This window comes from Urocitellus parryii, chromosome 9, assembly GCF_045843805.1.
Source record: "Urocitellus parryii isolate mUroPar1 chromosome 9, mUroPar1.hap1, whole genome shotgun sequence".
Lineage (NCBI taxonomy): Eukaryota > Metazoa > Chordata > Mammalia > Rodentia > Sciuridae > Urocitellus > Urocitellus parryii.
This window is the reverse complement of record NC_135539.1, coordinates 22,271,726-22,291,608: the sequence shown is the minus strand read 5'-3', so window position 1 is coordinate 22,291,608 and position 19,883 is coordinate 22,271,726. Positions and strand designations below refer to the sequence as shown.

The following is a 19,883-nucleotide window of genomic DNA, read 5'->3' as shown; positions in this document are numbered from 1 at the left end:
GTGTGGTACAGTATGTGCTTGGCCTGCCCGAAGTCCTTCATTCAATCCCCAGCACAAAAACCAAAACAACAGACATCAGAATTTCTTTCTCTCCATCCTTCAGCAGAACCATCTCCTCTAGAATTGGGAGAAATTAAAATGGGTGTGCCCCAAATCTGCAGCCATTTCTTTTACTACTGAACTCTGGGAATGTAGAACTTCAAAAGAGCTGCTGATCAAAAGCCTCAGGACTCTTGTTAGTTACTGAATAGAACTGATTTCCATGGCTAAGGGCAGGGATGCTGCAACCAAGTAGCCTGCCTCAGCCTGCATCCTCTCTGCTTAGAGGGAGCCTGGAGCCCAGATGGTTAGCACCAGAGGTTTCAGGCTATGTCCTGGTGTACTCAGTGCTTAGCTCCAGACCTCTGCTCCTGAAGACTCATTCTGGCACTCATGTAGTTTTGTGCCCCCCCCCCACTTGAAGTCCTGGGAATCAAACTCAGGGCCTCGTGTAGGCAAGCACTCTACCGCTGAGTTACCTCTACCTGTAAGAGTAGTTGTTGAAGAGGCTGAGGCAGGAGAATCGCAAGTTCAAGACTAGCCTGGGCAAGTTGGCGAGAACTTGTCTCAAAATGAAAAGCGCTGGAATGCAGCTTAGTGGTAGGCGTGTCCGGGAGTTCCATCTCAGCACCCAGGAAAAAAAAATTCTTTGGACCTACAAGAGCATACATAATGCCAAATGTGAATTTCAGAAAAGGGCCCGAGGGACTTCATTAGTTGCAAAATCAGTGCAGAGGTGCCTCGCTTCTTTTGCAGCCCTTGTCTCAAGTGGCCTGGCAGTGGGGAGTGGGGGAGCTCTTTCGTTCCTTGGCAAAGCGGAGGTGCTGCAGGTGGCAGGCTCTGCGGGGAAAGCTCCCCCTGAGTACTACAGGTCTGCGCTGCAGCCTCGGGGCCGGAGGAGAGGCGGGGCCCAGAAGAAGGCGGGATGGAGCCGGGAGGGAGGAGGGGCGCACCGGGAGCCCCTCCCCGGGGCGGGGCTGGGGCCTGGGCCTCCCGGGCGGTGCAGAGCTGAGGTCTGCCGCCCGCGGTCTGGAAAGCACATGCGGAGCTGCTCTGCGCCGCCCCACGAATCAGCAGTCTGTGAGGCTGGGTCAGAGCCCTGCCTCCCCGCACCGGTCACCTGTCTCTGCGCCTGGAAGTGGGGGCCGCTGGGCCGTGCAGCCGGAGAGGTGCAGCTGCAGCCGCCCGGTGAGTGCGCGACTTCCCGAGGTGCCCTCTGACCATTCTCCCCAGGGCCTCTCTGACTAGCTTACTTTCCTTAGTCGGCAAAGGTCTTACTAAGTTTCTGAGGCTGGCCCCTGACTGGCATCCCAAGGCTTTATTTTCATCAGTTTATTTTTGGATGGCTTCACTTGTTTTATTCCACAGTTATATTACCAAACTGCATGAATGAATGATGCAATCCCGCCTAGAAGAACCATCGGCCCAAGATTGGGAAAATCCTCCAAACTTGAAGTGTCTGACTTTGTCACCTCTGCCATAAGAAGTAGAATCTTAGACGAATGCTTACCAGATACATTGTTATAAAGATAAAGCTTTACCTTGGGAGTTAATTAACTCTTTCATTCATTAGATTTGTTTAAAATCATTAAATTTTATTTTTATACATGATTTGCATATTTTAGTTATTCATTGAATGTTTGATGGCTGGTATTGGTAGAGGGTCAGGGCAGAAAATAGCAAAATCCAAGATTTCTGTATTTTATTACAATTATCAGGTAGGTTTTGTGTATAATAATGATTATAGTCCTGTTAACTTTCATGATAGTGAAACAAACCAATCAGGACTTTAAACATTTTGAAATAATTTGACACCCTGATAACTTTTTAAAAGCCAGTGTTGTATTAATGTATAATTTAATGCAACATAATGCACCCTTGGGGCTGGGGATGTGGCTTAGGCGGTAGCGCGCTCGCCTGGCATGCGTGTGACCCGGGTTCAGTCCTCAGCACCACATACAAACAAAGGTGTTGTGTCTGCTGAGGACTGAAAAATAAATATTAAAAAAAAAAAAAAACCATAATGCACCCAGATTAAGTGCACGTTTTGATAAATTTTGACAAATTTATACACACTTATCACCACAACAGGACGTTTCCTCTGAACCTTACAAGGGCCTCCCTCCCACCTGGCTCTTATTCCTGCTGATCTGATCTTTGTCATTATAGCATTTGTATTTCCAGAGTTTCATGTGAGTGGAATAATACAGCTCGTACTCTTGTGTCTGGCCTCTTTTGTAAAAAGTGTGTGTGTGTGTGTGTGTGTGTGTGTGTGTGTGTGTGTTTAATATCCATTTATGTTGTCGCATGTATTATTCATTCTTTTTATTACTGAGTAGTGCTCCATTGTAAGAATATACCACAATTTGTTTATCCATTTATCTGTTGGTGGACACATGGGTTGTTTCTAGTTTGGGGTGATCCCAAATAGAGCTGTTATGAATATGTTTTCATTTCTCTTGGACACATCTCCAAGAGTGGGATTGCTGGGACTTGTGGTAAGTGTGAGTTTGATTTTCTCAGAAGTTGCTAAACTCACCAGCAATTCATGAGTGTTGACGCTCTATATCATCACATGGCATTATCTCTCTTCATTTTATTCATTCTTCTTTTGAGATTATTTACATTTCTTCTTTTTTGAAATGTCTAGTTAAAGTCTTTTTTGCTCATTTTTAGTAGGTGGTTGTCTTATTGAGTTGCAGGAGATCCTTATATATTCTGAATAGAATTCTTGTGTCAGAGATATGTATTGTGAATAAGAAATTACATTCTGTGGTTTTTCTGCTTTTTTTCTGTTTTTGGTACCAGGGATTGAACTCAGGGTACTTAACCACTGAGCCACACCCCCAGCCCTTTTTATTTTTTACTTTGAGACAAGGTCTTACTAAGTTGCTGAGGCTGGCCCCTGACTTGCAATCCTCCTGCCTCAGCTTTCCAAGTAGCTAGGACTACAGGTGTGCACCCTCACACCTGGCCTAGACTCCTGTCAGGAGTCTACTTCTTTGTTTATTTGCATTTTCTTCTTCCAATAGATCCTCTTTCCCTTTCCTTCACTTTTCTATCTTACTTAAAACTTGCAGAATCAAAGCCATTAGAAGTGTTTGTTCCTCTGAAGAGCTTGAAGAAGGCAGAAGCAGGGCATCTCTCAGGGGAGTGGTCTTAGGGAACTTGGCATCTGAACTGTTCCTGTAACTGTCCCAACAGGAGGGACAGTGGATCCACAGTCTCTTTTTTCTTTCTTTCTTTCTGTACTGGGAATTGACCTCAGGAGTGCTTACCACTGAGCAACATCCCAGCCCTTTTATATATATGTATGTATGTATACATATGTTTATATGTATGTATATACACAAACACACATACACACATAAATGTATAGGCATGCTCCATCATGCCTGGCTCCAGTCTCCTTTTTCTTGTCATGTGTCTGGACCTTCAGGTACACATCTTCCTTCTTTCTTTCTAGGCCCTTGCAGAACCCACAGATCCTTCCTAAAGAAGTTTGCAGTTTGGGGCTGGGGTTGTGGCTCAGAGGTAGAGCACGTGACTAGCATGTGCTGGGCCCTGGGTTTGATCCTTAGCACCACATTAAAAAAAAAAAATGAATGAATGGAATAAAGATATTGTGTCCAACTACAACTAAAAGAAGAAAAAAAAGTTTGCAGTTTCCCTCAGAAAGGGAATCCAGCACTGGAGAGATATGAGTCACTGTATCTTATGTAGTCAGTTGCTGTGGTGCTTCTCTCTATTAGCAGTTGCCTGTACCTGAAGAAACAACCATTCACTGTTGCCCAGGAGGCGGGCACAGCATCTGGATTGCCAGAGGAGTGCCTGCTTCTTAGCCAGTTGTCCTGTTTGCTTTAGGTGCCCTGGAATAGGGACTGATGGACGCTTGTCCTGCTTGCAGGAAGGGTCTTTTCCTCTCCTCTGATTCGAAAGCTTCCAGAATTCACTGTGTGCTGCTCAGGGGCCTTCACAAATCTGCCTCTGCTTCCAGAGTGCCCAACATACTTGCTCTCTTGCTGTGTTTCACCTCCTAGCACCATGCTGGTTCCTATCTGTCCTTTCACAGGGGAAGGTCAGAGGTTGATTCTTAAAAGGTGAAGGAGGTGGAGTGATCTTAGATGCCTCTTGCAAGACACTAGATGGAAAAGTTGGGAGAGTTTGTTTGGGAAAGAAGATATTTTTCCCCTCTTATCTAAAATTAGGCCTCCTAAGACTGGCCCTGAAGGAAAACCTGTTTTTGTATTTTGGAGCTCGGCCTAAGAAGGGCTTGTCAGCATGTTTTCTATTATGTTTTGTTTTAAATCTGTTGGATCACGCTGGCACCCTGGTTGGGACTGAGCCTGCGCCTGAATCATAGCTCCTTCCATCAGGATTTTTTTCCCCCCACATTTTTTATTGGTGCATTATTGTTGTATACATAGTAGGATTTGTTGTTACATATTCGTACGTGTACACAGTATAACAGTATAGTTCAGCCAGTGTAACTCCCCAGTACTTTCTCCTCCCTCCAGGATTTTTTTTTTTTTTTTTTTTAATTCCTAGTCCTGTCTTCTCCCTTCCCCCAAGAGCCAGATTGGAGGATCCAGAGTTCATTCCCAGCAACGATTTTTCTTTGTGTGAAATTCTAATGTACACAATTTACTTTGAAGCAACTTACTCAGCAGATTTTCTCCCGTATAGCCTTTTTTTAAAAATATTTTTTAGTTGTAGTTGACATAATACCTTTATGTTATTTATTTATTTTTATGTGGTGCTGAGGATGGAACCCAGGGCCTCACTCCTGCTCTACTGCTGAGCCACAACCCCAGCCCTCCCCCCATAGACTTTTTTCTTTTTTTTTTTTTAATATTTATTTGTTTAGTTAGTTTTTGGCATACACAACATCTTTATTTGTACGTGGTGCTGAGGATCGAACCCAGGGCCACACGCATGCCAGGTGAGCGTGCTATGGCTTGAGCCACATCCCCAGCCCCCCTTCCCATAGACTTTTGAATATGCATGAACTGTGAGTCATTCCTGGTGGAGACAAGGAAAAGACGGAACAAGGGAGTGAACAAGGAGGCAGAGCAGGTTTGGAAGAGCTAAAGGAATCTGAGATCAAGTTTGCTGTGCTGGTCAATCAAGCAGAGAGGGAGCTGAAACCCTTGTAACCCGAGGTGGCAGGCACAGGCCCTGGCAGGAGTGTTGCCTGAGCAGAGTTATGGTCATGTCATACAGCTTGGCCTCCTGGCAAGGGTGTAAGGAAAGAATCTGTTGAGGGGTTGTCTCAGATGTCCTGTGTTCTCTGTCTTGGGGACCTCATTGCAATACAGAGGGTGGGTGTCAACAATTTTAAGAGAGAAGTCAGGACCAGTGTTCAGCTGGGGATGTGGGATTCAGTCCTTGCATTACTTGAGGGAATGTAGGTCTCCTGCCAGTCAAGGCTGATGTTCTTTTTTTTTTTTTGTCTTGGTAATGAGGATTGAATCTCTGAGTGTAGAATGCTACACCCCAGCGCCCCACTTTTTTTGGTACTAGGGATTGAACCCAGGGGTGTTTAATCACTGAGCCACATTACATCCCCAGCTCTTTTTGTTATTTTGAGACAGAGTCTCTCTAAGTTGCCCAGGCCAGCCGTTACTTGTAATCCTCCACCTCAGTCTCACAAGGAGCTGGGATTACTAAAGGCTGGTGTTCTTGTGGAAGCTGGGGATGGTGTTAGTGGTTTGAAGAAAGCTCAAGTTCTTAGTTTTTCAAGTATAAGCAGTGATTATTTGTCTTTTGTCCTCTCTTAAGTCTTCTGTGAGGCCCTGGGGCCTGGCTCTGTCTGGCTCTGTCTTTCCCTGGCTTTGAGGCTGTAGGTGCCTGGCAGTCACCCTCAGTAGTCTTGCCCATTCTGAATCATGCCACGTTGCCTCTGCATGTTCATGAAGTGTTCTTCGGACTGCCCTATTTAGCTCACCTCAGCTTTCTGTCTTCCTCTTCCCTCACCTATGGCCCACTGCCCTTGTGCAGTGGGATTGCCTGGCTTCTCTGCTGACAGACTCTTTCCTGGGCTTTTACAGTGAGCCTGCTGGCCATGTCATATGAATGGGGTTGATTCTGCCCATCCAAAGCCAAATGAGGGCTTTGAGCAGAGTAGCAGTAGGATAAGGAGCTCCCTGGATCTTTGGCTCAATGGGAACTGATGATCTGTGAAATCTCCTCTAGCTGCTGGTCTCCCAAGGAACACACAGCCTTCCTTTTTCTCCTGTGGTGAATCATCAGCCATTGTGCTGTCCAACCAGCAGAGCTCTGGCCAGAATTTCAGAAGTTCTCTGGGTCCAGTTAGGTTCTTATCAGTGCTTAGCCTTAAGCAGAGAGGGAGCTGAAACCCTTGTAACCTTAGATGCCTTTCTGTGCTATCTCTGTGCATTTAAGATCCAAGTTTTAGTTCCTTTAGTTATCACCTGGGTTACTCAGTGACCTTGGGTACAGCTAAGCAGGTACGAGGAAGTTAGAACTCCTTGCTTGCATGTGCTTACCTGGCTCCTGTGGCAAGTCTTGGGACCAGACCCAGATGACAATTTCCAGGTTCTCTCCAGCTTTGGAATGCATGGTGCTGATCTGCCTCATGGGCACAGGCAGCATTGCTGGTCAGAGATCTCAACTTCAGGCCAACAGCTCACGGACTTGGAATTGTTTTATCAAGAACAATAATAGTTTCAGTTCCTTGTTGAGTCCTAATAACTGTTTAGATCCAACTGCATCTAACTTGTGAAGCATCTACCTAAACCAGCCAGGTTCTGGATGCAAGATAGAAAGGTAATTACCCAACAGGACCTCGAGTTCTAGGGGATTAATGGGAATATGAATTCTCTGGTGGGAAAGGGGAATATAGTATGGTACAGGGAAGGTCATTTGGTCTTCACCCTGAAGAATAAGTCAGAATTTAGGGAAGGTGTGATTCTGGGCACAGGGAGCAGCATTTGCAGCGGCATTGAGGATAAAACAATTGGCATTTTAAGGAACAAGTCCTTTTTCATTTATTGGGCACAAGGTATGTGTGTTTGTGAGGGGAGAAGAGCAGTGGGAATGATGTTGGTAGAATGGACTGAGCTAAATGGGGAATGAGGAGTTCAGTGGCAGGGAATGGATCAGTACGGTCAGACATGGGTACGTCTTACCCTGGTTTGACTCTGTGGGCTGGCCTTAGGTTCTATGGTTCTATTCCTTAGCAATGAAGCCTAATCAGTACAGTAGCATTGTAAAAATGCCAAGACTGTGTTAAAAAAAAAAAAAAGATTGTTCAACTAATCAAGCTAAGAATGGGCAAATGATCAGAATAGGCACTTCTCAAAAGAAATAGTACAAGCACTAACAAATACATGAAAAAGAGCTGCATCGTTAGCTGTCAGGGCAAGGCACATCAAAACTACAATGAAATACCTTTGCACTCCAATTAACACAGCTGTTATAAATAATAATATTAATAAATGCTGGTAGCCAAGCATGGTGGCACACTCCTGAAATCCCAGCTATTTGGGAAGTGGAGGCAGGAGGATTCCAAGTTCTTTAGTGAGACCCTGTCTCAAAATAAAATAAAAAAGGGCTGGGGATGTGAGTCAGTGGTAGAGTGCTCCTGAGTTCACTTCTTAGTACCACTGGGGAAAAAAGTGCTGGTGAGGATATGGAGAAATAGGAATCCTGATATGCTGCTGGTAAGAATGTAAATTGTTTCCATCATGGAGAACAGGATGGAAGAAAGGAAGGAAGTTTTTTTGAAGAAAAAACTAAAAATAGCTGGATGTGGTAGTACATACTAGTAATCCTAGCTACTCAGGAGGCAGAGGCTGGAGGATCAAAGTTACCCTGAGAATGAAAATAGGGCTGGGGATGTGGCTCGGTGGTCAAGTGCCCCTTGGTTTAATTCCCAGTACTGCAAAAAAAAAAAAAAAAAAAAAAATCAAATTTAAAAACCCATGAAAAAATAGATCTACCACATGATTCAGCTGTCCCTCTTCTGGGTATATGTCCAAAGGAAATGAGACCAGTATGCCAAAGAAATGCCTGCACCTTGTGTTTATTGCTGCAATATTCACAACAGCTAAGATGTGGAGTCAGCCTAGGTGCCCATTAACGGATGAGGGGACAGAGAGAGAGTGGCTCATATACCCAAAGGAGCATCATTCAGTCATGAAGAATGAAATACTGTCATGTGCAGCAAACAGATGGAACTAGAAGATATGGAACTAAGTGAAATAAGCCAAGCACAGAAAGACAAGCACTGCATTTTTTCTCACATGTGGAAGCTGAGCAAACTGACCTAACATAGGATAGTGACTACTGGAGGCTGAGAAGGGTTATATGTGTGTGCAGGAGCAGTGGTTGGAGGAGCTGGGTTTGATTGGGGTATGACATATTCATGTGTGGAAGTGTTGCACTGAACAACTGATATGTATTAATTTTAAAAGTTTCTTTTTTATACCTTTATTTTACTTATTTATTTTATGTGGTGCTGGGAATCGAACCCAGGGCCTCCCACGTGCTAGGTGAGCACTCTACTGCTGAGCTACAACCCCAGCCCAATTTTAAAAGTTTTAAAAGGAGTTTGTGTCTTTTAGGAAAATAACCTAAAATACTCTTGGATGAAATGACTTGCTTTGAGATCGTGCGGGAAGGTGAAAGTATGTAGGGCATTTGGTGGAGCCAGATTAGCTCTGCTATTAAAGCAGGGTAATGAATACATGGGCGTTTGTGTATCCATTCTATTTTTTTATGAAGTTGAATTTTTCCAAAGTGAAAATTTAAAAATGATTATGTGAATGAGTATGCTATTTACAGTTTTATCACTTTACTCATTCAGCACTCAGAATTTAATTAAACTTCTACTTAAACAATTGAGTCAGACTAGGTGTTTGGGAAGCTTAGCATGTTGGTGTCAGGGCCTGGGCCTGGTGAGGACGTGTAGTCTGTTCTAAGCGTAGATCACTGGCATCATCTGCTGACTCTACACATGACAGCATGTCTCTGATGGGAGGCTCTTCTAGATAGCCTTTAGGATCCCTCTCATCCTGATTCTAGTATAATCATTTTTCTACAGCAGGGCCCCTCTCGCTTCCTCCCAGGCACCTCCTCTCCATTCTCCTTCAGTTTCACAACTTATTTTTTTGGTACTGGGGATTGAACCCAGGGGCGTTTAAGCACTGAGCCACACCCCAGCCCTTGTTATTTTTTATTTTGAAACAGGGTCTTGCTAAGTTTCCCAGACTGGCCTTGAACTTGCGACCCTCCTTGCTCAGCCTCCAGAGTCTCTGGGATCACAGACAGGCACCTCTGCGCCTGACGGGCCATCCCCCCAACCCCTTCTCCTTTCCCCACTGATTTCAGTCTGGCCATGTTTGACTGCCCCTCCGCCTCAGCGACTGCTGCTTCCTCTTGCCTCTCTCCTGAGTGTCCCAGTATTAAAGTCCAAACCCTTGGTTTCTCCCAAGGCCCTCGTGACCTGAGCTCCTTGTGTGCTGCCAGGCGGGGCCTGGCTATTGTGGCTTCCAGCAGTCTCTGCACCACTGTCCTTCCTTCTGTTGTCCTGACCTCCCTGCAGCCCTGTTCCTCAGACAGGGCTAAACAGCTTCTCCATGTGCCCGTAGTGTCTTCAGTCCCCAGAAAGAAGGAAAGTTGGACACTGGTACAACATCGGCATATTTGCAGGTGCGTCCCTTCACTAAACTGGGCTCCAGAGTTTGGCTTTTGCTCATTTCTGTGACCCTAGAGCCTGGGATTCAGAGGGTACTATACTGTGTCAGTAAGATGTGCGTTGTGAGCCACACTGACCTGGGTACCATGGGCCGCCTGTGGCACAGCTGCGGCCTCTTGTGCCTCTTTCTGTCCTCAAACACACTTGCTTGTTCTCTTCCAGGAGGAAAGATCTCCCCAGGATGGTCTCCCACTCAGAACTGAAGCAGCTTTTCTGCACAGCTGATGCAGTGTGTTTCGACGTGGACAGCACTGTGATCAGAGAGGAGGGGATCGACGAGCTGGCCAGGTTCTGCGGCGTCGAGGATGCTGTGTCAGAAATGTAGGGACAGTCTTCACTCACTGTCTGCATGGTGGACAGGGTTACTGCGCAGCTCTCTGGGGAGAAATGCCAGGACCCAGCCACCGTTCTTGGATTTGGTTGTGGGTAGAGAATGACAAGCGCTGAGCATTTCCTGCCCTCCCTGAGAGCTGAGTGATAGTGTGCCTTACTCACTCATCATCGTGAATGATGGTGACATGTGTCATGGCACAAAATAAGAACATTGTGTCCGGCAAATCCACAGCCAGCCATGTTCTGAGCTGGGGCAGGAGAGCCACCCACAACCATGACCAACCAAAGACACAGCCTGGGAGGTCCTCGGGGTCCAGCACCTGTGTCATGGCTGAAAGTGTGGCCTTACCCTGTGAGGTGGCCCACATCTGTCATCCTAGTGACTCAGGTGGCCGAGGCGTTGCAAGTTTCAGGCCAGCCTGAGAAACTTAGCAAGGCCCTGTCTCAAAAATAAACATAAGCTGGGCACAGTGGCATTCACCTTTCACCTCAGCAGCTCAGGAGGCTGAGGTAGGAGGATGGCAAGTTTCAGGTCAGCCTCAGCAACTTAGCAAGGCCCTAAGTAACTTAGTGAGACTGTCTCAAAAAAGAAAAGGGGCTGGGGTCGTGGCTCAGTGGTTAAGTACCGCTGAGTTCAATCCCCAGTACCAGAAATAAATGCATAAGCAAGTGTGGCCTTGGTGGTTCTTGGGAAGGCTCATCTGTGAGCTTCCTGGGGGGTCAGAACGCTACCCCCACTTGCCTGCAGCAGCCACTCCACCTGTCATAGCTCCTCACCAGGTCAAGAATATCTTGTCCTTGGTCCCTTCTTGGTTTACAGGCACTCAGGGCTTCCAGGGAAGGTGCCTAGAAAAGGACGATGGCTTCTCAGAGCCTACAGGGCAGGTTGTGGAGGCACGGTGTGTGGTCTCCAAGGCCCAGCGCTGCTCAGTCAACCTCAGGAGTTTATTCTGAAGCCTCACCTCCCATAGCAACAGCATCGCTGTGGTCCCAGGGTTCCTGCCAGTACCTTGCTCACCACAGGCATTGTGAGAACCCGGGGCTTGTGGGTTTGAGGACCGCTGACATGATTGGCCTGACTGTTGGGTCTTTCTCCTAGGACACGGAGAGCCATGGGTGGGGCAGTGCCTTTCAGAGCTGCGCTCACTGAGCGCCTGGCACTGATCCAGCCCTCCAGGGAGCAGGTGCAAAGGCTCCTGGCAGAGCACCCCCCACACCTGACACCCGGCATCAGGTGAGAGCGGCCTTGGTGCTGGGTGCACCGCCTACAGCACTGGTGTTTGGCGCTCCTGAGAGTGTGTGGTGCTCGCTGTGGAGCCCTGCTCTTCGGGCCCTTAGGTGTCTCGTCTGGCTAACGTCTGCCCACCCTCCCTCCCTCCCTCTGTCCTCAGGGAGAACCTGAGCTCACCTGTATTTCTTTTCTTGTGTTTTTTCTGGGTCCATGGGCGGAATAGAGTTGTAGAATGGTTTCTGACAGCAGAAAAGCTTCACCCATTGATTTCTGCATGCATTTAGAAAAATGTGTACAAAGCATTAAATCCCTAGTCAAAATACCTCATCAGATTTACTTTGGCCAAATGCATTCCAGAGGAAAAAATATATGTTAGTTTCCTTTTCCTGTGTGGTGAGCAGTGTTTGTGTTTTGTGTTCTCTCTCTGCAGGGAACTGGTCAGTCGCCTGCAGGAGCGGAATGTCCAGGTCTTCCTCATCTCTGGTGGCTTTCGGAGCATTGTAGAGCACGTTGCTGCCAAGCTCAACATCCCTGCAGCCAATGTCTTTGCCAACAGGCTGAAATTCTACTTTAACGGTAAGCTGCCTGGGAGGGAGTCCTGTCCCATCCCCTCTGCCGCTGAGTGCCCAGGGCAGCATCTGGGGATGGACCTGAGCAGGGTTAAATGTAAGATCAGTGATTCCTTGACTGACTGACTGACTGACTGCGATCTTTTGCTCTGCGGCCACTCAGGCCATCTTCCGTCCAGCTTGAGTGTCCACGCCGTCGCTCATCTGTGTAGACTCTGCATCCAGCAAGCGCTGACTCCTGGGTGGTGGGGGCTCTCTTATGTGTCCCCTTTCCATTCTGTGTGCTCTTATGTGCTAGAAGTTATTTAGCCTCCAGAAGGAGAGTTTCGTTAGCTGGGTCAGCACACCATAGCAGCCCCTGGGGATACCTGGCCCTCTGTGAGTCCTCTCAGTCATGGCTGTGGTTCGATATTATTCAAGTCGGGTCAAGGGGCAGCTGATAGTCTTAAAACCAAATCACATTCAATTGTGTTAATATGACTTTTTTTTTAAAGGATCAATAGATAGAGATGGATCATTGAAAAAGGTAGGGAATGAGGGGCTGGGGCTCAGCAGTAGAGCGCTCACCTAGCACATGCAAGGTACTGGGTTCGATCCTCAGCACCACATAAAAATAAATAAAATAAAAATTTTTTAAATTGTGTTAAAAAAAAAAAAGAAAAAGGTAGGGAATGAGTGTGATATTCTATTAAGAATAGTAATAGGGGCTGGGGTTGTGGCTCAGTGGTTGAGCGCTTGTCTAGCACGTGAAAGGCCCTGGGTTTGATTCTAAGCACCACATAAAAATAAATAAATAAAATAAAGGTATTGTGTCCAACTACCAAAAAAAAAAAAAAGAATAGTAATAATTGAAAGTAAGTTAGAATTTCCTCTTAAATGCAATTAAATATCAACATTACAAGTTTAATACATTACTATTTAATGGTGTTTAGAATTCCTACACTGGCACCTTGGAGGATACAGTAGGTCACCCAGCATGTTTAGACCTCACAGAGCCACCTCTGTGGAGGTGTCTGTAACTCAGAGGCCAAGATGATCTATTCTGAGGAGAAACCTGGAGCCTAGGCTGCAACTTACCCGGGACATTTTAGCCTCTCAGGGACATCATCTGTGCAGGAAGCTTGCCCTAGTAACTTGCCTCTGAACTTAGCATGTTTTCTCTGCTCTCTTAAGGTGAATATGCAGGTTTTGATGAGACACAGCCAACGGCCGATTCTGGTGGGAAAGGAAAAGTTATTAAATTTCTAAAGGAAAAATTTCACTTTAAGAAAATAATCATGATTGGAGATGGAGCCACAGACATGGAAGCCTGTCCTCCTGCTGTATGTATTGAGGGCACTCTTGTTTTGGTTTTTCAAGATTGTGTTTTGTTTTAGACAGCTGATTCAGAACTCCATCAGGTTTGCAATAGAAATTAAACCAAACAGCCAGATACCACCATAGAATAGAAACCCCAACAGCCAGAAGGCATGCAGTCTCTTTCCGTTGGCTGGCTTTGCAAGCCCAGGAGGACTTGTGAGCAGGCCTCCTGTCTTCCAGACCTGAGCCCATTGTCTGTGGTTGGTGCCACCATGAGGGAGCCTAGTGCTTTGAGGCCTGGCTTCAGCCCAAGGCACTGGCCCCCTTGCAGCTGTACTTCCTCCCTGCCCTTCAGGCCTCCTGCAGCCCTGGGGAAGGAAGTACTTTCCTTTTATGAGCCTAGTGGGGTTTTATTTCTGAGGAGTTAAACCCTGAGCAGGAAGCAGTGCAGTGGGGCCAGCCGCCTGAGAGCCATGCACTCGATTCCCCAGGGCCGTGGGGTAGATGTTCAGAATCCAGGCAGTCTCTCCACGTGGCTTGGCTTCCTCTGTGTCTGCCTTGGGTTAGGAGGGTGAGGAGCAGGTCGCCTCCTCCCAAGCCCCAGGTTGGCAGGCTCTGGTGTCCCTGGGTGAGGATGCTCAGCTTTACAGGACAGCTTGTTCTTCCAGGCAAACATTGCCCTGAGTGATGCTGTGTTGGCTTAAACAATTACCCCCTTTCTTTTTCTTAGGATGTTTTCATTGGATTTGGAGGAAATGTGATCAGGCAGCAGGTGAAGGACAACGCCAGATGGTACATCACTGATTTTGTGGAGCTCTTGGGGGATCTCGAAGAATAATCTCCATTTTTTTTTTTTACATAGCTCCTGACAACTTCAGATTAATTTTTACAAGTTACACAGATTGACACTATTTGATTACAGTTGCCTGTGACAACTTAATATATAAAGTCGGTACTGATTTTCTATATGTTCAAGTAAATTATAGTTAGGACTCCTAGAAGATTGCTTTCTTTTTCTTTTTTAACTGTAGTTCTAGTATTGTTATGACCATCAATTACCTGGAGAGTTGTATTATCTGAATTCCTGTGTACCCTGTGTACATTGCTGGCTGTATTTTACTTGAGGCCTTTTAAGAGTGTATGGTAAAATAAGTACCTTCCCTCTGGCAGCATCCATTCGGCAGCCTCACGGGAACCCTGGTTTTCCCCTTTGGTGTACAAATAAAAATCTATCCACCCTCCAGGTCAGATTTGTGGAGTCTTTAGTTCTGCCTCTTATGTAGTCCAGTACCCCAGCCTCAAGGACTATGGGTGTATGGGTGTCTGCAGGCAAGGAGGAGCGTGGGGTCTGTGCAGCGCATTGGTCAGCATCCTGGTTCCATACGTTCCCCTGCGAGGCCCTGGCCCGGCAGGGAGAAGTCCCTTTCCCACCTCTTAGGATTGGTTATGTATGGAGGGCTGAAAGGCCTTAAAAAACAACAATGGAGCTTTAAACAAGACTACTGATCTTATAAGATAGATGTTGGAAAATTACATCAAGGAAAAGAAAGAAAACAGGTTTTGACTCACCAGGGAAGGTCCGCTCCACCCCCCACCCCCCACCTCCCACCTCCGCACGCTCCCACGCACCGCACCACACCGACTGAGCAACATCTAGTAGCCGCAGCATGTCTGTCTGAACTCTGTCTGTAGGTGGCTTGGGAAGAAAGACCTGAGAGTTGGGCTCCCTTTTGTTCTGAACTGTGCCAGGAGAGGGTTGCAGAAAATGTTTTGAAAGTATGAGATTATGCGCCTTTCCTGGCTGAAACCCGGGGAAGGGGAGAGGCGGGCGAAGAGGAGGGCAGAAGCCCTCCCGTTGGGTCTGGACCCCGGGGCCTGCAGGGCCTAGCAGGATGGGACTCAGGAGTCTGCACGGCTGAGCGTGGTGGAAATGGGGGTGGGGGGTCCTGCACGGCCGAGCAGGGTGGTACTTGGGTCTGCATGGTTGAGCGGGCCTCTACCCCTCGCTGTATCCCTAACCCCAATCAGGATTGAATATTGGAAGTCACTTGAAGAGTTTGGCCAAATAATTATGTAGCTAGATAAGTCAGATGAGTGCAGCTGCCCTCAAAGCCACCTCCGTGGGAGCGGCACGAAGCGGGCTTGCCAACAGCAGCTCGATCGCAGGCGTTGAGCGCCCCTGGCACCTCGCCTGGGCTGTTCTGGCCTCTGGCTCCAGCGGCGAGCTCTGGGCTGGACCTGGCCTACAGGCCTGGGGGCTGCCGCGGCCTCCGCTCTGCAGTGGCCTCACCTTTGCCGCCACCCAGCTGCGGAGCTGCCTGTGCAGGAGCAAGCTCCGGCACGGGTGGGGAGCTGCCACCAGCGCTGCCTCCGTGGGGCAGCGCTTCAGTAGGCGCTGGGCGACCCAGCTCTGCTCTGCCGAGGAGTCTAGGAGTCGCGACGCCCACTTGCAGCCTTTTGTCGAGCAGAGCACGCAGCCCCTCCTCCCTAATGGCGCCAGCTGAGCAAAACCAAAGGCGGTCTGGACAATCGCGTCTTTGTTGTGGAGGCTGAGTTTGGAATAGCTCGAGAACGTGCCACCCTCTCCTGCTTCTGATTCTGGATTCCTGGGAGTTAGATGGCTGCACAGGATGGCGGCAGTGTCCTGTGGTATCCTGTTCTCATGACACCGTTTATTCACTCTATGAGAACTGTTTATGAAACCGAAGATGTTATGTCATCGGTATTGGTCCTGGTTCTAAACTGTAGGCAGGCCTGGGTGCCTTCGCCCTTCCCCAGCCAGCTCTCCCCAGGTCAAGGCTTTGACAGTCTCTGTCTCCTATTGGGTGGAGGCTGTAGGTTTTGATACTGGGAATTGAACCCTGGGAGCTAAGCTACTCCCCAGCCCTTTATTTTGTTGCTGAGACTGGCCTCCAACTGGCAGCCTTGTGCCTGGAGGTCAGTGTCTGGGAGGCCAGTGGGGAGGCCCACAGTGGCTGCACTTCCCAGGCCGGGGCTCGTGTGGGTAGATCTTTGCGATCAGAAACCTGGGAGTGGGGCACCTGTGAGCCATAGGTCCTGCCCCACCCAAGGTGTCCCCATGCTTCCTCACAGCTCTTCGATCAGCAGTGGCTCCTGCTGTCCCCTGACAGTTGGGAAACTGCTCACCAAAGTAAAATGCTGCTCTGAGGTCGCATCCCAAGCCCGGCCCAGGCCAGTGGTGTCACTGCAGCCTTCACCCTGAGCCTATTGGAGAGTTAAAGATTTACCATCTCCAGCCCAAGTGAACTGACCAGAGCATCATCGAGTTGAAACAGCAAATGAAACCTCACTCCCCAGTGGAAGGCCTGTTCTGCTGAGAAGTCGGGTAGTTTTTTCATTTTCTACAACAAATACAAAGCACAGACTCACTTCCATTTTTACCTTTCATTAGCTTGGGGCCTGGCGGGGTGAGGCAGCGCAGGGACTCCATGCAGGGCTTTAGCGGGAAGCTGTCACAGTCCCTGCCACTGTCTGCAGGGCGCCAGTCACTTTCTGAGGTGGCTCTGGTGGCGCTTAGGTTGCTGCTGGGCATCACCGTGCTCTCCTTGTGTGTTCACGTGGGCGTGTTTCCTCTTGGTGGCAAATACCTGCAACCCCAAGGAGAGCCCTGGGCTCCCTTCCCTTCCAGAGCCCTTGTTCATAGCCGGCAGCTTGGCCTCTGTCTGCCCCAAGTCCCAACCCAGCAGCCCACCAAGCAGGCCTCTGCAGGCTGCAGGGGGAGCAAAGAGCCAAGTGGCTTTCCTTTTCTTTTGGCCTCAGCACATGCTAGGCCAGAGCTCTACCCCTAAGCAACACCCCAGCCCCAGGTTTTCTTTTTTAAGATCACTAAACTCTGAAGACAAAGTACAAGAAATGGAGGACGGTTTGGTTCTTTGCTGATCACATTTCCCAACTTTGAACATATTTCTATATATTAATCCTCTTTTGACTTGTTTTTTTTTTTTTTTTTTTTTGAGTTTACCTAGACATCTCACTAATTTATCAGCACTTTAGAACTTGGATTGTAAGTGGTGTGAACAGAGACACTGCCCATCTTCTGAGTGCGTGTTTTTTCAAGTAGAACTGATGGTGGTCAGGCGTGTGGGTCAGTGGTGAGCACTCACCTCAAGGCATGAAGTCTGGGTTCATCACAAGCACCAAAGGAAAAAAACCCCAAAGAACTGCCAGTCTCCATACTTTCTCTTTCCCTCCCATCCACTGAGTCATTAACATATTATTGAATGGACATCTCTGATATTTTAGATAGAAACCAAAAATATAAATTTAATAAATAATAATGTGGAGATGATTTTAAAAAAGATCTTTTGTGGCAGTTGTGAAAAGAAAAAAGGGGGCAGGTTCTATCAAGGGGTAGCTGAGAGGAAAGGAAGGAAGAATGCACTACCAGGGCTTTTCACAGCGGCAGTGATGCCAGCTGAAAGGGACACCTGTTTTATGAAGCAGACCAGAGCATCCTCCTGCATGGTACTTGGAAATTTCTTGGCTCATGCAATGACCACCAGACTTACACCCAGTGAACAGAAGATGAGTTTGGATAGCAGTAGGAATAGTTTAATAAACGATTTGACAATCTGGATGGGAATTGCCATGATACAGATAGTTTCATAAATCAGTTTAATAACAACATTTGAGTGGAGGGTTACCAGTGACCACCATGTTGCTAAGTCAGTGGTGAGTTTTCAGACCCATCTGACCCAGCCTGTGGCTTCCAGTGGGCTGTCTCTCCTATACCTGGGGAGTTGTCCTCAGGTAGCCCTCTCAGTGTTCTCCTCTCCCTGGTGCTTTCTTGGCCTTCCCTGCTGGTTTCCCACATGGGCTCTGAAAGGTGAGTGACTCATGAGAGACAGAGATTCAACCAAGAGATTCTATTGGGGGGCTGCCTGAAGGAGAGGCAGAGAGCAGAGAGAGAAGAGGAGGAAGGCAGAAAGAGAGAGAGAAAGAAGAGGAGGAGGGCAGAGAGGAAGAGGGCAGAGAGAGGGAAGAAGGAGAGAGAGAAGAGAGCGTGTGCTTAGAAACTTCGGCTTCAGAAGGGTTGCATAGGGGATGTGGTGGGTGCTGATTGGCAGGGTGACTCAGGAACAGCGAGCAGACACTATGTCCTGTGGGGATTGGTGGGGGAAACCTTTGAATTTGGTGCTCTTGGCTTGGCGCCCTTTGGAGAGGAGGAGGAGGGGTAAGGGATTCCATGATGTTCTACGAGAAGGGGGGTCTCCCACACACCCAACAGGCTCTCCATCTGTATCACTCCCTTGTAAGCTCACCCTGTCTCACCCGAAGTTCTGTGTTCGGACAATGGGAAGAGTGGCCTTCAGGCCAGACCACACTTCTGAATTCCAGATTCAGAACCAACATCCCTCCTGACATCTCCACCTGGGCACAGGCCTGGGATCTTAAATTCAATGTGATTTAGACAGAATTCCTGCTTTTTGCTTCCTAATCTGTTCCATCTGCAGCCTACCCCATCTTTCTAGGTCCTCAGGCCAGAACCTTAGGGCACTTTGGATTTCTCTTTCATTTGCACTCCACAGTTGATTCTTCTGGAACTCATGTGGCTCTGCCATCAAAGGGCATTTAGAATCTGAATTTCCTCCCTACTTCTACTGCTCATCCAAGCCCCCATTTAAAATGTAAGTCTGGTTATGCCTCACCTCTGCTTGGAGCCTCTGGCTTAGGGTAAAAGTCAAGGTCCTCCTGAGGCCACCCCTTGACCAGAGTCACCTCCCCCAGCACTCCCTCTCCTCAGCTCCACTGCAGTGGTCTCCACTGTGCTCAGCATACACTAGGTGTGACTCTGGGCACAGAGGCATTTCCCCATGTCGGCTGGCATCTTCATGTCTTCCATCCTTTGTCTCAGCTTTTAGTGAGTGTGCCTTGGCCGTGTTCTTGGTACCTCATCCTGATCCCAGTCCACCCTTAGACTTCACCTCCATCACGCTGTGCTTCCTGCACACTATTGATCAGCTTCTACCACCATGTGAATTATTTACAGTGCTGTTAAATCTTAACTGCCAGCCTTCTCTGTCTCCTCTCCTTCACAAGAGCAGCAAGTGGGTTGGTTCACGAGGCGCTCAAGGCCGAGCACCTGGGCCTTGAGCACCTTGTGAACAAACCTGCCTGCTGGTAAGCTCAGTATCTGTTGAACAGAATGAAGACTAAACCCAGGTCTCAGGCTGCCCTGTGAGGCCCTGTGATTAGGGCAGGATGACTGTTCCCAGAAAAGGGTGCATCCTGAGGGTATTCCGTTTCAGAGGGTCACTCTGTTTCCTGCTTTTCTGAACAGAAAGATCCTTTACAGAAGCAAGATCAAGAGACAGAAGCAAGAGATCATGTGGCTTTTGCATGTTCCCTCTGGTACCTGTAGAGGGGTACTCTCCAGGAACTCAGTGGCCTGTGGGTGGGAACCGAATGAGGTCACAGGGAGAATGGCCTCTAAACAGCATTTCATTACAAATTCACAATTTTCTAAACTTAATTTTTAGTTTTTGAGACGGGGTCTTGCTCTGTTGCTCAGGTTGGCCTCAAGCTCACGATCCTTTTACCCCAGCACCTGTTAGTCCTTGCAATTCCTACGTGACTGTCCGTTTCCAGCAGCCCCTCCCAGCTCAGAGCAGCCACATCACCTGCACTAGCAGTACCTCACTTTTCCACGTCTTCTACTCTACACATCCTG

At 48.0% G+C, this 19,883-nt stretch overlaps 1 protein-coding gene across 3 annotated transcripts; it reads left to right on the top strand.

The window, feature by feature from the left end:
- Window positions 1-1,015: 1,015 nt before the first annotated feature.
- Window positions 1,016-14,440, top strand: Psph (phosphoserine phosphatase). Of its 3 annotated transcripts, XM_026400391.2 has the most exons (7): window positions 1,016-1,227; window positions 9,498-9,714; window positions 9,923-10,081; window positions 11,193-11,327; window positions 11,755-11,900; window positions 13,067-13,215; window positions 13,923-14,440. In XM_026400391.2, exons 1-7 carry the CDS (start codon window positions 1,080-1,082, stop codon window positions 14,028-14,030), a joined length of 1,062 nt encoding a protein of 353 aa, XP_026256176.2. In that variant the 5' UTR covers window positions 1,016-1,079; the 3' UTR covers window positions 14,031-14,440. The 3 variants fall into 3 exon arrangements, with proteins under 3 accessions (XP_026256176.2, XP_026256178.1, XP_026256177.1); XM_026400393.2 differs by lacking the exon at window positions 9,498-9,714 and having other exon boundaries at window positions 1,145-1,227; XM_026400392.2 differs by lacking the exons at window positions 1,016-1,227; window positions 9,498-9,714 and adding an exon at window positions 2,518-2,537.
- Window positions 14,441-19,883: the final 5,443 nt, after the last annotated feature.